Source organism: Antennarius striatus, chromosome 1 (assembly GCF_040054535.1).
Source record: "Antennarius striatus isolate MH-2024 chromosome 1, ASM4005453v1, whole genome shotgun sequence".
Lineage (NCBI taxonomy): Eukaryota > Metazoa > Chordata > Actinopteri > Lophiiformes > Antennariidae > Antennarius > Antennarius striatus.
In genome coordinates this window covers 8,991,773-9,003,320 of record NC_090776.1, presented here as the reverse complement: position 1 = coordinate 9,003,320, position 11,548 = coordinate 8,991,773, and the positions used below count along the sequence as shown (strand labels likewise).

Sequence of the window (11,548 nt, the reverse complement as noted above, 5' to 3'; positions counted from 1 at the left end):
ATCCAACTGGTAGCGCTCCACCTCCAACACAAGTTCCGGCTCCTTCCCCGCCAGTGAGGTGACATTCCACGTCCCCAAAGCCAACTTCTGCCGCCCGGGTGTGGTCCGTCGTGACCCCCTGTCGTCACTGCCACCCATATGGCAGCGCACCCGACCCCATCGGTCTGCCCTGCGGGTGGTGGGTCCACAGGGGTCATCACACGAATCATCACGTTTAATTGATAATGCAGGAGTTGAATTAATGTCCTAGATTTGCTGATTGGTAATGTTGAGTCTTCTTTCCTTCACTGTCTTTGCAGAGAGAAGCATGTTTAACTTTCTGTATTTTGTTTTGTTTTCATTGTTTTAATGAATGAGTCCTTCGTTAAATCACCATCTATTGGAGATATAATCGGGGGGACAGTGTTTGTGTGTCGGAACCACCTTATCCACAGCGGTAACTCCGGTCAGAGAGCAGGCACCACACAGGGAACAGTTGATTTTTGGCATTTAATCAGTAACTTGCAGTATTACAGAATATAATCTGTGAACCACTCAGTTTAGTAGTTCACCGCTCTCCAGAATCGCCTCCATCCAACGGATGTGTCCTCCTTCAACGGAGCAACAGGCGCTCCTCCGGTCCTGATTTCACCCCCTACCAGAAAAACCTGCTCTGCAGACATAATATTACACATAATGAGACTGAACAAACCCAAACAGGAACACACTTGTTTGGATTAATGATAATAACTAGTTTTCACATCGCTATTATTGACAGTACAATTAGCAGCCGGCATGCACGTGACCAGCCTCACTAGTGCAGCTAGCACGATTAGCGTGGCTAGCGCAATTAGCGCGGCTCAATCCCCGTCTGCTCTGTATGAACTCATATATATGCACACATATGTGTACCGACAAGCAGCGGACCTCCTCCACTCACCACTGAATGGCCGCAGCACTGCTGTCCTTTATTAAATAGAATGTGGAATCCTCATGGCTCTCTCTCTCTGACCCTGACACGATCCTGCAGCCCCCCAGGACAGAGTGGTGGTGCCGCCGACGGCAATGGGGACACCCGATCCACCTTCAGCTGGCCAGAGATACGGGGGTCTCACCTGATTAGTCAGGACTCATGTCACATCACTTATCACCCGCCCACTCTGCTGCCAACCAATCACCACTGCTTTTCTAAAGCCAGGGCTACAATCGCCTAGGACCCCACAGTGCACCTGAGCTGTCCTAAAAGGTGCCTGATTAAATTTTTAAACACGATAACGATAACGTAATAAAGCGTAGGGAATTTACAACAATATGTTTTGATTTTTAAAGATTTTTAGCTATAAGTAGATTATCTTTCTATTTTTTTCCTGTTAAGTATTATTTTTTATTTTGTGATTAATCTCCTGGGAGCTGCAAGGGAGGCCCTAAAAGAGCCGCATGCAGCTCCGGAGCCGCAGGTTGCCGACCCTTGAAATTGATATGGATAGGGTCTAGAATCTAGACCCTATCATTTCTCTTTAATATGCGTTTGTAATTTAACACCAAAAACACTTGAATATTGATCTACTATGAAAACAGGTTTTTGTCATTAACATTTTAAACGTAGAACATGAGATGTTATACAATACAGGACTATCAGTTTTGCTGCTTTAAGTCAGTCATGTCACTTTTTGTCCTTCAAGGTTAGTTCTACACTTTTTTATTTTTATACAACAGATGATTGGATGTCTATTCTGAAGTCTTGACTAAACTGGTCTTTTCCCTGCTGAGGAGCTGAACTAAAAATGTTCTCGTATCGTGTCCTCATAAGTCGAGAACCATATCTGTCCATTTATTAAAACAGACGATGGCTGTTGGAGAGGACTGATGAGTTGATTCTGACACGTTATTCTTCTGTGATATGTTTCATGCCTTACTTCCTATCCATGCTACCATTGAATGGAAGTGCTGTGGTCACTCTTGCATTTGATTTTCAGTATATTTCAGAGACTTTGTTTGAACAAGAAATAGATTAATTCAGCAGACACTTGATGGGAAAGGCCAAAGCTTTGAGTACAGCCATCATTCACAAAAATATACTGCTGTAACATCTTGAGGTGTCGTATTTCACATATAACACATATATCATTACACCGGATTATGTATATTAAACATAATATATACAGAACAACAATAACATATTTGGGTAGTACATACAGAACAACAGTTCCATGGCTTTCAGTTTTAAATCTGAATGAACTATAATGGCATTGTGTGCATCATATAAAACAAGTAACATAAAAACAGCATACTGCTTTGGTTGCTACAAATTTGTGTGTCTTTATAGAAGAGTAAGCAGGTGGAGTATTGCATTCATGTCTGACTCTTTCAGTATTTCTAGCCCTGAGAAGATCAGAAATTAACCGAGTGGGAAACGTCCAGAAGCAGATCACTGCTTTACTGTCTTCACAAAAGATGAAACCAAAAGACCAACAGACATTACTAGTCGGACCTGTTTTGATTCTTCTCTGCACTAGACTGCATCCCACTGCATTAGACAATGACAGATTGTACTAGTTATACTCACACTCATTGTGTTTCATATTTTAATAAGTTATCCTGGTGAATTAGAAGTACCATTGAAAATTTTGATGAAAAAAAGATGAGATGATTCTAACAGAGCCAAGTGGTCTGATGATTTGGCTCAACTCGGTCTTATTTAACAAAATAATGCATCAATAAAAGTCCATTACTTCATTTTCATAATTGTCCTTTGTGTTTGCCCTGGTGTAGAGATGGTCACGTGACTCCACACTTTAGGTCACCCAGCTGTCCATTCGCATCCGTTTGACCGTCGGACTCTCTGACTGGCTCACAGGGAGAGGCTGGAAGTCTGGCCTGTGCTGCTCCTCCCGGTCGCTGCCGCCCTCATGGGAGCTGCAGGAGGAGCTGATGCTGTCTCCAGGAGACCTTCCCAGCTCTGTTCTGGTGGATGAGGAAGTGGAGGAGTGATGATGAGGAGGTGGATGAGCCTGGGTCATGTACCCTTTTTGGATGAGGTGGTCACGGGGTGGAGAAATCGGCTCCGCTTTGATGCTGATGGGGTTGGTGTTGATGGAGAGCGTGGAACTTGCTGAACTACAACGGGGGAGAGAAAGTATAGAGCGTCTTATGTCTGTGCTTGCAGTGTGACGGCGCCACCTAGTGGTGATTAGCCAACTGGATGGTTGTAAAATGTGACCTGTGGTTTAATGGAAGCACATTTACACAGGTACTGCTCTGAAGCACTGATCTGGAGTACTTGTCCATGAGCATTTTCCTTGATTGTTCAACCCATTCACAATCAAGAAGCAAATGTTGTCCTTCTATACTGATTTTGTTTCAGGAGTTAAAGGTAAGATGTTTGTTTCATGTAAAGAAATATGACGGGAATTAAAAAAAAACACTTTTAGAAATGTAATATTTCAAAGATAAGATAAAAAGTTTTTGGTTTCAATTTAATACAACAAAAAACATAACTTACAAATGATGCACAGATAAAAACAGTCTCATAACACATTGCTTTAAAACATAACATCAAGAGGCCTTTTTTGTTTGTAATTGATAGAGACACTTAATAAACACGTTATATATACATACTTTTATTTCTTTTTTTCAATTTTATTTCATATACTTTAATAATCCCCGAAGGGAAATTAGTAGCACTCTGTCACAGTTAGTTAATCACATGCATATACAGTATGTAGTGTGTACAGGCCATGTAACACATACACACAAGGGACCTGTGGGCATGCAGGGGGTGGGGTTAGAGTGGTGGGCAGTTCTTGCGTAGTGCATCCTTAATGATCATCTTGTAAAGGGGACAGCATCTTGCTCAAGCGCGCCTCAGCAGTGCTCGCTTTGGAGTGTGAGTTTACACCTCCCACTGTCAGCTCAGACTCCGAAGGGATTCGACGGGAGTGGGAATCGAACCAATCTTGTGATCTTTGGATGACCCACTCTACCAACTACCTCATGCATAAGACTTAAAATATACCTTTTCTTAGTTCAAAGTCACTTCCTTCCTGCACTCTGTAAAAATTAGCGATGAAGTCTCTTGCAAATGTTTTTTCAAATATTTTTAAAAATACATCCCAGCTACAGATACTGTGCTAACACACTGCAAAAGTCTAAACCTGAGAAATGGACTTGGTTACGTACCCCAGTGATCCCAGCTGGTGCTGCTGCCATGCTGTCATGGAGCCTGAAGGGGAGCTGAAGCTTGACAGCTCTGCACTGTTCAAAGAGTAATCTGGTGAAGACAAGAGGGATCTGTGTATCATTCTGTTGTTTTGCATTTATGTTTGAAATCTTTTATAGTGTTAATGTAACCTCTATTAAGAGATGCAAAAACAGGAATGATGTCTGTTTTTAAGGTACATTATGTCCCTTTTGAAAGCTCAGGGTCAACACTTTTCACAGCAACACAGTACAAGGTACCATTATTGTAAGCGGAGCTGATGCTGGAGTAGACCAGGCCCTGATGAGGAAGACTGGGTGTGGTGATGGAGACCACTGGGGTGGACAGAAGCTGGCTGGACTGACTACAGGTCAGCCTCTGGTTATTCTGTAAATAAATAAAAACATTGACTAAGTTAATGCGTTGCTCTTTGACAAGTCCAAAAACTGTTTTCTCTCTGTCTGTTGCTGCTCTGTCCTTAGATTCAACAAACAGCTGAGCACATATTGCAATGACCAATTCCTGCCACATGATGTCAGCAATGACCGTTTTACTAATTTGTTTTCAAGAATGAAGGAACTGAAGGAAAAATCCAAATTAAGCTCTTTTGATAGATTTGTTTCACATTTTGAACTAAAAATTGTTTTACAAAGGGATTTTAGGAAGGTTAACAGCTAGAAACTGATGTTTTATTTAATCAAGTGTTTTAACAATGGATGACAATAATGTTTTAAAAAATCACTAAATATCAACAGACAATTCATTCTTTTGGTGGGTTTGGCAGATGTTATGTGTTGTGCTTTAGTAAAGCTGTTCGTAATCAAACTAGTGGCTCTTGAACTCAACACTTTTCCAGCAGTAATTAGAAGCTTGATGTTGTTCTCTGGGTGTTGGCATTCCAGCTTGATAATGTCAGCAATGACATCAGCCTTAATGAAGTGATTAACTGCTCAAAACATGAACAGTGGGTTAACAAACTGATGCAAGCCTAAACAAACATGTCATCAAGGCTCAGCTAATGTCATTGCCTTGAGCAAAGCTTGTTTTTTCTTCCTCTCCCACTCTGTGTCATCTGTGGTGTTCATGGCACCACATCATCAAAAAAAATTCAGGTTCAAGTAGTAGGTTTGTAAGTTTGAATCGGAAGCATCTGGACTTCTGTCAAGAGCAGAGGTCCACATACTTCAGATTGCTTCAGATTTAGTTTTCAGAGATTACCGTAACCTGGATGAATGACAATCTTCACCAACAAGTTCAAGCTAGCGTATAGTGACACAATTTAAGAAATCTGTGCCGCAATGAATTGGAGCCCTGCTCAGTCTCACACACACTGACTCAAAGCAATATGGACTACTTAAAATCAGTTTAAATCATCTAATGAAGTTCTTACCAGTTTTGTGCAAAATACGCAGTTTATACAGTCAACCGCGTATAGTTGTACCAAACTGAAAGACATTTGATCAAATAGAAAATAAAACAAACTTAAAGCACAAAGAAACATCATATCATATAAGAAGCGGCCAGCCTACATACTGTTGAGATATTAACATATCATTACCTGTTTACCGCTGTTTTGTATGTTTCAGCTTCACACTCATTACAGCTGATATGTAACTCTGACCAAACAAAGTATGACATTTGTTATATTATACAATATTGTAGTATCCGTTCAATGTTTAGTAGTTATTAATAACAAAAGCCATCAACACAAACAAACACAAGAATAATTTACCATGAAAGTGAAATGGAGCAGAAACATAAAGGACCAAAAAAATTTTTAAAAAAAATATTCAACTAAAATACAAGAAGTTCAAAATTCTTCCTTTTCCTTTCGGCTTTTTACTTCAGGGGTCGCCACAGTGAATCACTTGCCTCGGGGTAAGGGGAGACAATGATACCTGAAGTGTGTTCCGGGATGTCCGGTCTACTCCGCAGTTTGGTTTTCTTTGCGGTCACTGCAGAAAATCCCGCTTCACAAAGACAGGAAGTTGGAAATGGAAGCAGGGTTTTCGATACTTTTTGGGCGATCTCATGATTATCTGCCTTGACTTTAATCCAGAACACTGGCGTGACCGAGACCTGTCAAGAGGCACAGACGCATGCATTCGTCTGTGCGTCAGTCCGCACTGACGTCACTTTTCAAAGTCATCAATAACAAAAAAGTCAAACATTCTGTGCCACCCGATACCTAATGTCCTGGGTCGCAACCGGGGGTTGGAGACCACTGCCATAGACGGATGCAACAGAGAATTGGGTAATTTTTCAAAATAAAACATCTTTCAGACTTAAAAACAAATAACACGGAAGTAATGTAAATAATTTTTTCTCTTTATGCGGCCCGATGCCAAATGACTATTTACCCACGGACCGGTACCGGTCTGTGGGTAAATAGTTTTAAAATAAACAATAAATATAGCAACTTCTGATCAATCCACATCAATTTCAGACTTCAGACTAATTTAGATGGTTGAACAGATAGTGGTGTACTCCCTCATCCCTATTAACTACACACACAAACATACCAGTGTTTGCATCATTTCTTTGGAGTGAGGGATGACCACTCGGAGGTCCGTCTTGCGGATGGAAGGGACCACGCTGTTCCCAGGAGGTGGAAGTGGTGGTGGTGGAGAATTGGATGGTATGATCTTTCCCAAGCTGCCTCCGCCAGAAGAACCAACAAAGCCATTGACTGAACACAGGTACAAGGTCATTTAGAAGGCGGACATGAGGAATTTCCCCCAAAATTGAAGGGTTGATTGCTGGCTGATGAAAATAATCTACATGGACCAACAAGTCCACATGTGATGAATGTTAAGAAAATCCAGTAAATAAACTTTTTCTCCCTCTCTAAATTTAGGACCAATTCATGCCAGGGTCATCCTCTACATTTGTAAATACACACAGTGAGTTACCCATGGATTATCAAGCACACCCATGTGCATACCTGCATTTCCAGTGCTGGGGGGTCTCTGTGGAGAGTGTCTGGGAAGGTGTGTGTGAGGTGGGGGCAGAATCCCACTATCAGCCAGAGCTGCTGTTGCAGCAGCTAGAGCTTGAGAGGTCGCACCTCCTCCTCCTCCTCCTCCTCCCCCTTCTTCTCCTCCAGCACTATACGACATGTTGCCTGGTGCTGCACGCATGAAGTTCTGCTGTGGAAGACCTGTGGACTGGACAGGAAGTGACAGATAGAGACATATTTGAATGACCTTGATTGATATCAGATGACAATATCTGTTCTTTTAGCCCACATGTCAAACTCAAGGCACGCGGGAGAGATCTGGCCCGTGGCGAATTATTTATGGATGATTTTTAATTACTATCAGAACCGGCGAGCAGGCCACATCGGCCCACTGGTGCTTTGCACGCACCAAAACTACATTCCCCACGATGCAACTGTAGTGGAAGTCACTGCAGCGCAGCAAGTGGGCTTTGGGTTTCATTGTTTATCAGCAGGGCCGCACGGTGGTGCAGTGGGTAGAGCTGTCGCCACACAGCAAGGTAGTTCCGGGTTTGCGTCCCGCTCCGTGTGGTGCTTGCATGTTCGCCCTGTGTCTGCGTGGGTTCTCTCCGGGTTCTCTGGCTTCCTCCCACCTCCAAAAACATGCGCTACAGGTCCCATGAGTGTGTGCGTGGTTGTCTGTCTCTGTGGCTCCGTGGTGCACTGGCCCGGAGTTTCCCCCGCCTCACGCCCTAAGCCACAGGGGATAGGCTCCAGCTTCCCGTGACCCGCGACAGTGGATGAAGTGGTCTTGACAATGGATGGACGGATGTTTATCAGCAGTCAGAGAAGAGGTTGACTTTAGCCACTCCCCTACTCAAAACCGGCTAAAAGGAAGGTAGATTCTGACAGCAGCGGGTTTTAAGCTAGTTGGGAGTCAGTGTGTATATTCTAAGAGGTAAAAGGTAAACCTGTGTGTCTTCTGCTGAGTTTGCACGTTTCATTCCCGACACAATGCCCCAACTATACATCAAAGCTGCACGGACGCTCTCTGTTTCGTAGCATGGACCTGTGTGAACAATTGTTCTCTTTGATGAAGCTGAACAAAACATCACACAGGAGCCATCTGACTGGTAAACACCTTCACTCAATCCTTATGATTTCCTCTGCTCAGAATCAGACCCTGAACATTCATGAACTTGTATGAAAGATGAGACAACATGAAATACCAGAGTCAGCCTCAGACAAGTGGACATCACGCAGCAGTAATGTATTTTCAGTTTTAAATTTAGTTAAATTTTTACATTTGTTTCCACAAGACATGATGTCTCTTTGAAGGAAGTATTGTTTTGTCTCTGTGCCATAGATTTTTGTATTTTATTTATTCATATTTCTTTCAGTTGAATGGACTCTGGGAAAATTGCGGATAAGAACCATGAGAAAGGATACAACTGATTTGATTTTTTTTTATTTTACTATTTGAAAGCAGTGATTGGTAGGATCGTAGAGCAGCACAATCATTTTTAAAAATGTTTTAATTTTTTTGCACAGTAATTCATTATTATTGTGTATGCACAATATTATTATCGCTCATGCAATAATGCACGCACAATAACGTGTTATCAGTTTATAATGCATGTAATTTCATTTATGGATTTATCTTGATATTAAGGAACATATTTTGTTTTTGAAGGACATTTACTTTTTGGTGTTTTTTCCTGTTGAAAAGGTTTCCCCTTGAAATTACTGACAGAGCCACAACAAAATATTGCTTAATGTATTAAATCATTAAATAATTTACAATGTGTTAGCTCTTGGTTCAATAGGCTATGTTTTAAAAAACATTGAACCAGTCCGGCCCTCAGCTTGTAGCAAATTTCTTTTTTTGGCCCTCCGTGTACAGTATTTGACTTTGACACGTCTGTTTTAGCCCCTTTGCTTCCGTTAGTGAAATTGTTTGACTGATTACATCATCAACTCAGACACACAAAGACCGACAAACATATAAATATTGCATATTAAGGCAGACAGAATTCATTGTTTACTATACTATAACTGTAACAATACAACTGATGTGAACAAATGCAACTTACAATTTTATGACCCTTCATCATGTTGTCAAAATCCTCATTAATCTTTTTGTATTTCTCCTCAGTGCTGGGGGTGAGGACATAAGAGCCATCAGCATCAGGGCTGTCACAGCCTCTGTGCTCCTTCTTGTTCAGGGCCTGTGGGTGAAACAAATGTAAGGGGACAACATTGGGTAAATAAAAACATGAAAATGTTGCTAAAAAGCACACACACAAAAAAAAAAGTATAAAGTGCTTCATCAAGCACAATAAGCCATTTTCTTGTAAATCACTTGCATAGACAGTAAAAATAATACACGTTCAAAATTGACAGGATAAAAACCTGAGTTTCAAAGTAATTAATACTGTTTATCTATGTCAAAGTGAGGTACTGCAGAATACACTGTGTGTGGTTCTGGTTCTTTCTCATTTAATATATGGTTAAGGAGCAGGAAGGAAGACCCACTAACATGGATAGAAATCAGATCTCATTCTCTAGAGATTCATGGTATACAGACGCTTCCTGAACACCGGAGCCATATATTCATTTTTGAAAGCCTGTAAATAAAAAGCACTGATGGCATTAATTTGTGCAATAACATTTTTGTAGGCAATTTTTTTTTAATGAGTTCAGAGTTGCTAAACAACATTGCAGTTACCTGTCTCCCTGATCACATTAGCTGCAGTTGTCCAGTCATCTGGGAGCATCTCCTGACCATCCACAGCCTGTCTTAACTCCTTCCTAAAAGTCCTGCAACACTCTTCCTTTTTCAGCTTCCACCATTTTGTCCTCTGCTCTGCCTTTGCCCTCTTCATCTTCCTCACCACCAGAGTCATCCTACACACCACCATCCTATGCTGTTTGGCTACACTCTTGCCTACCACTACTTTGCAGTCACTGATCTCCTTCAGGTTACACCATCTACACAAGATGTAGTCTACCTGTGTGTTCCTACCACCACTCTTATAGGTCACCCTACTGTATGTTCCTGCCTCTTCTGGAAGGAAGTATTCACTAGAACCATTTCCATCCTTTTTGCAAAGTCAACTACCATATGTCCTTCTGCATTCCTCTCCTGGATGCCAAACCTGCCCATCACATCCTCATCACCTGTTTCCTGACCCATGTCGATTGAAGTCTGCAACAATGACAACTCTCTCTCACTTCTAGGTATACTCTGCATCACTTCATCAAAGTCCGACCAGAATTTCTCCTTCACCTCCAGCTCACATCTTACCTGTGGAGCATACCCACTAACAACATTGAACATCACACCTTTGATTTCTACCTTCAGACTCACCACTCTATCTGACACTCTTTTTACCTCCAGGACACTCCTAACAAACTCCTCCTTCAAGACAACTCCTACTCTATTTCTCTTCCTACCTACACCATGGTAGAACAACTTGAATCCTGCTCCTAAACTTCTACCTTTCCACCTGGTCTCCTGGACACACAGTATTTCTACCTTCCTCCTCTGCACCATGTCAACCAACTCTCTACCTTTTCCTGTCATAGTTCCAACATTGAACGTCCCTACTCTCAGTCCTACACTACTGGTGTTCCTCTTCTCTCTCTTCCTACTTCTCTCTATCCTCTTCTCCTTCTTCGACCAACAGTAGTCCAATTTCCACCGGTACCCTGTAGGTGAACAGCACCGATGGCGGTGCTTTTCACCCACAGGGTGAACAGCGCCATACCGGGGCCTCGATCGATCCGGTATGGAAGTCATAGATTTGATTTGCATGTTTAATTTGGCAAAAGTTTTACATCGGATGCCCTTCCTGACATAACCCTTTGTATTTACCTGTATACGGGCTTGGGACCAGCACAATAAGACACTGGCTTGTGCCCTCTTGCAGCTACATTATATATCTAATAGGGATGAGCGTGTACACCACTATCTGTATCTGTTCAATCAACTAGATTATCTGTATCCGTATCTGTACTCAGAATGGGCAGGGCTTAAACCGGACGTGGGTGTGGTTTGACCGGAAATGGGTGGGTCTTAAATCGCTACATTATTTTAAGTGTAAAATTGATCTGGATTGATCACAAGTTGCTATATTTATTGTTTATTTTAAAACTATTTACAGAACAGCCTCGAAAATTGAGATTAAAATCAATGTTTTTGATCACAAAAGTAAGAGAACTATTTACAGAACAAGTTTTTTTATGGAACTGAGTCAGAACATGAATATTCTTCAGTCTATGAATGACTATTTACCGAAGAGCCTCAGAATTGAGATTCAACACTTTTGATCACACTAGTAAAACAACTATATATAGAACGAGTAAACACAAAATGCATTAATGAAGTGCATGCAATAGGAAATTATCAACTATGAAGTATGCATGAACAT

The 11,548-nt window shown here is 41.6% G+C and overlaps 1 protein-coding gene across 8 annotated transcripts in view; it reads right to left on the bottom strand.

The window, feature by feature from the left end:
• Window positions 1-475: 475 nt before the first annotated feature.
• Window positions 476-11,548, bottom strand: part of LOC137595109 (myocyte-specific enhancer factor 2A-like) — a 69,774-nt gene continuing 58,701 nt past the window's right edge. For 6 of the 8 annotated variants that reach the window (XM_068314995.1, XM_068315236.1, XM_068315072.1 and 3 more), the window contains 6 exons: window positions 9,209-9,343; window positions 7,122-7,344; window positions 6,700-6,866; window positions 4,438-4,564; window positions 4,159-4,249; window positions 476-3,096 (listed from right to left, as the gene is read on the bottom strand). In XM_068314995.1, the coding sequence (XP_068171096.1) occupies window positions 2,775-3,096; window positions 4,159-4,249; window positions 4,438-4,564; window positions 6,700-6,866; window positions 7,122-7,344; window positions 9,209-9,343 (1,065 nt within the window). In that variant the 3' untranslated portion in view covers window positions 476-2,774. The remainder of the gene's footprint in view (window positions 3,097-4,158; window positions 4,250-4,437; window positions 4,565-6,699; window positions 6,867-7,121; window positions 7,345-9,208; window positions 9,344-11,548) is intronic. The other 2 variants (XR_011035419.1, XR_011035429.1) reach the window with 2 other exon arrangements.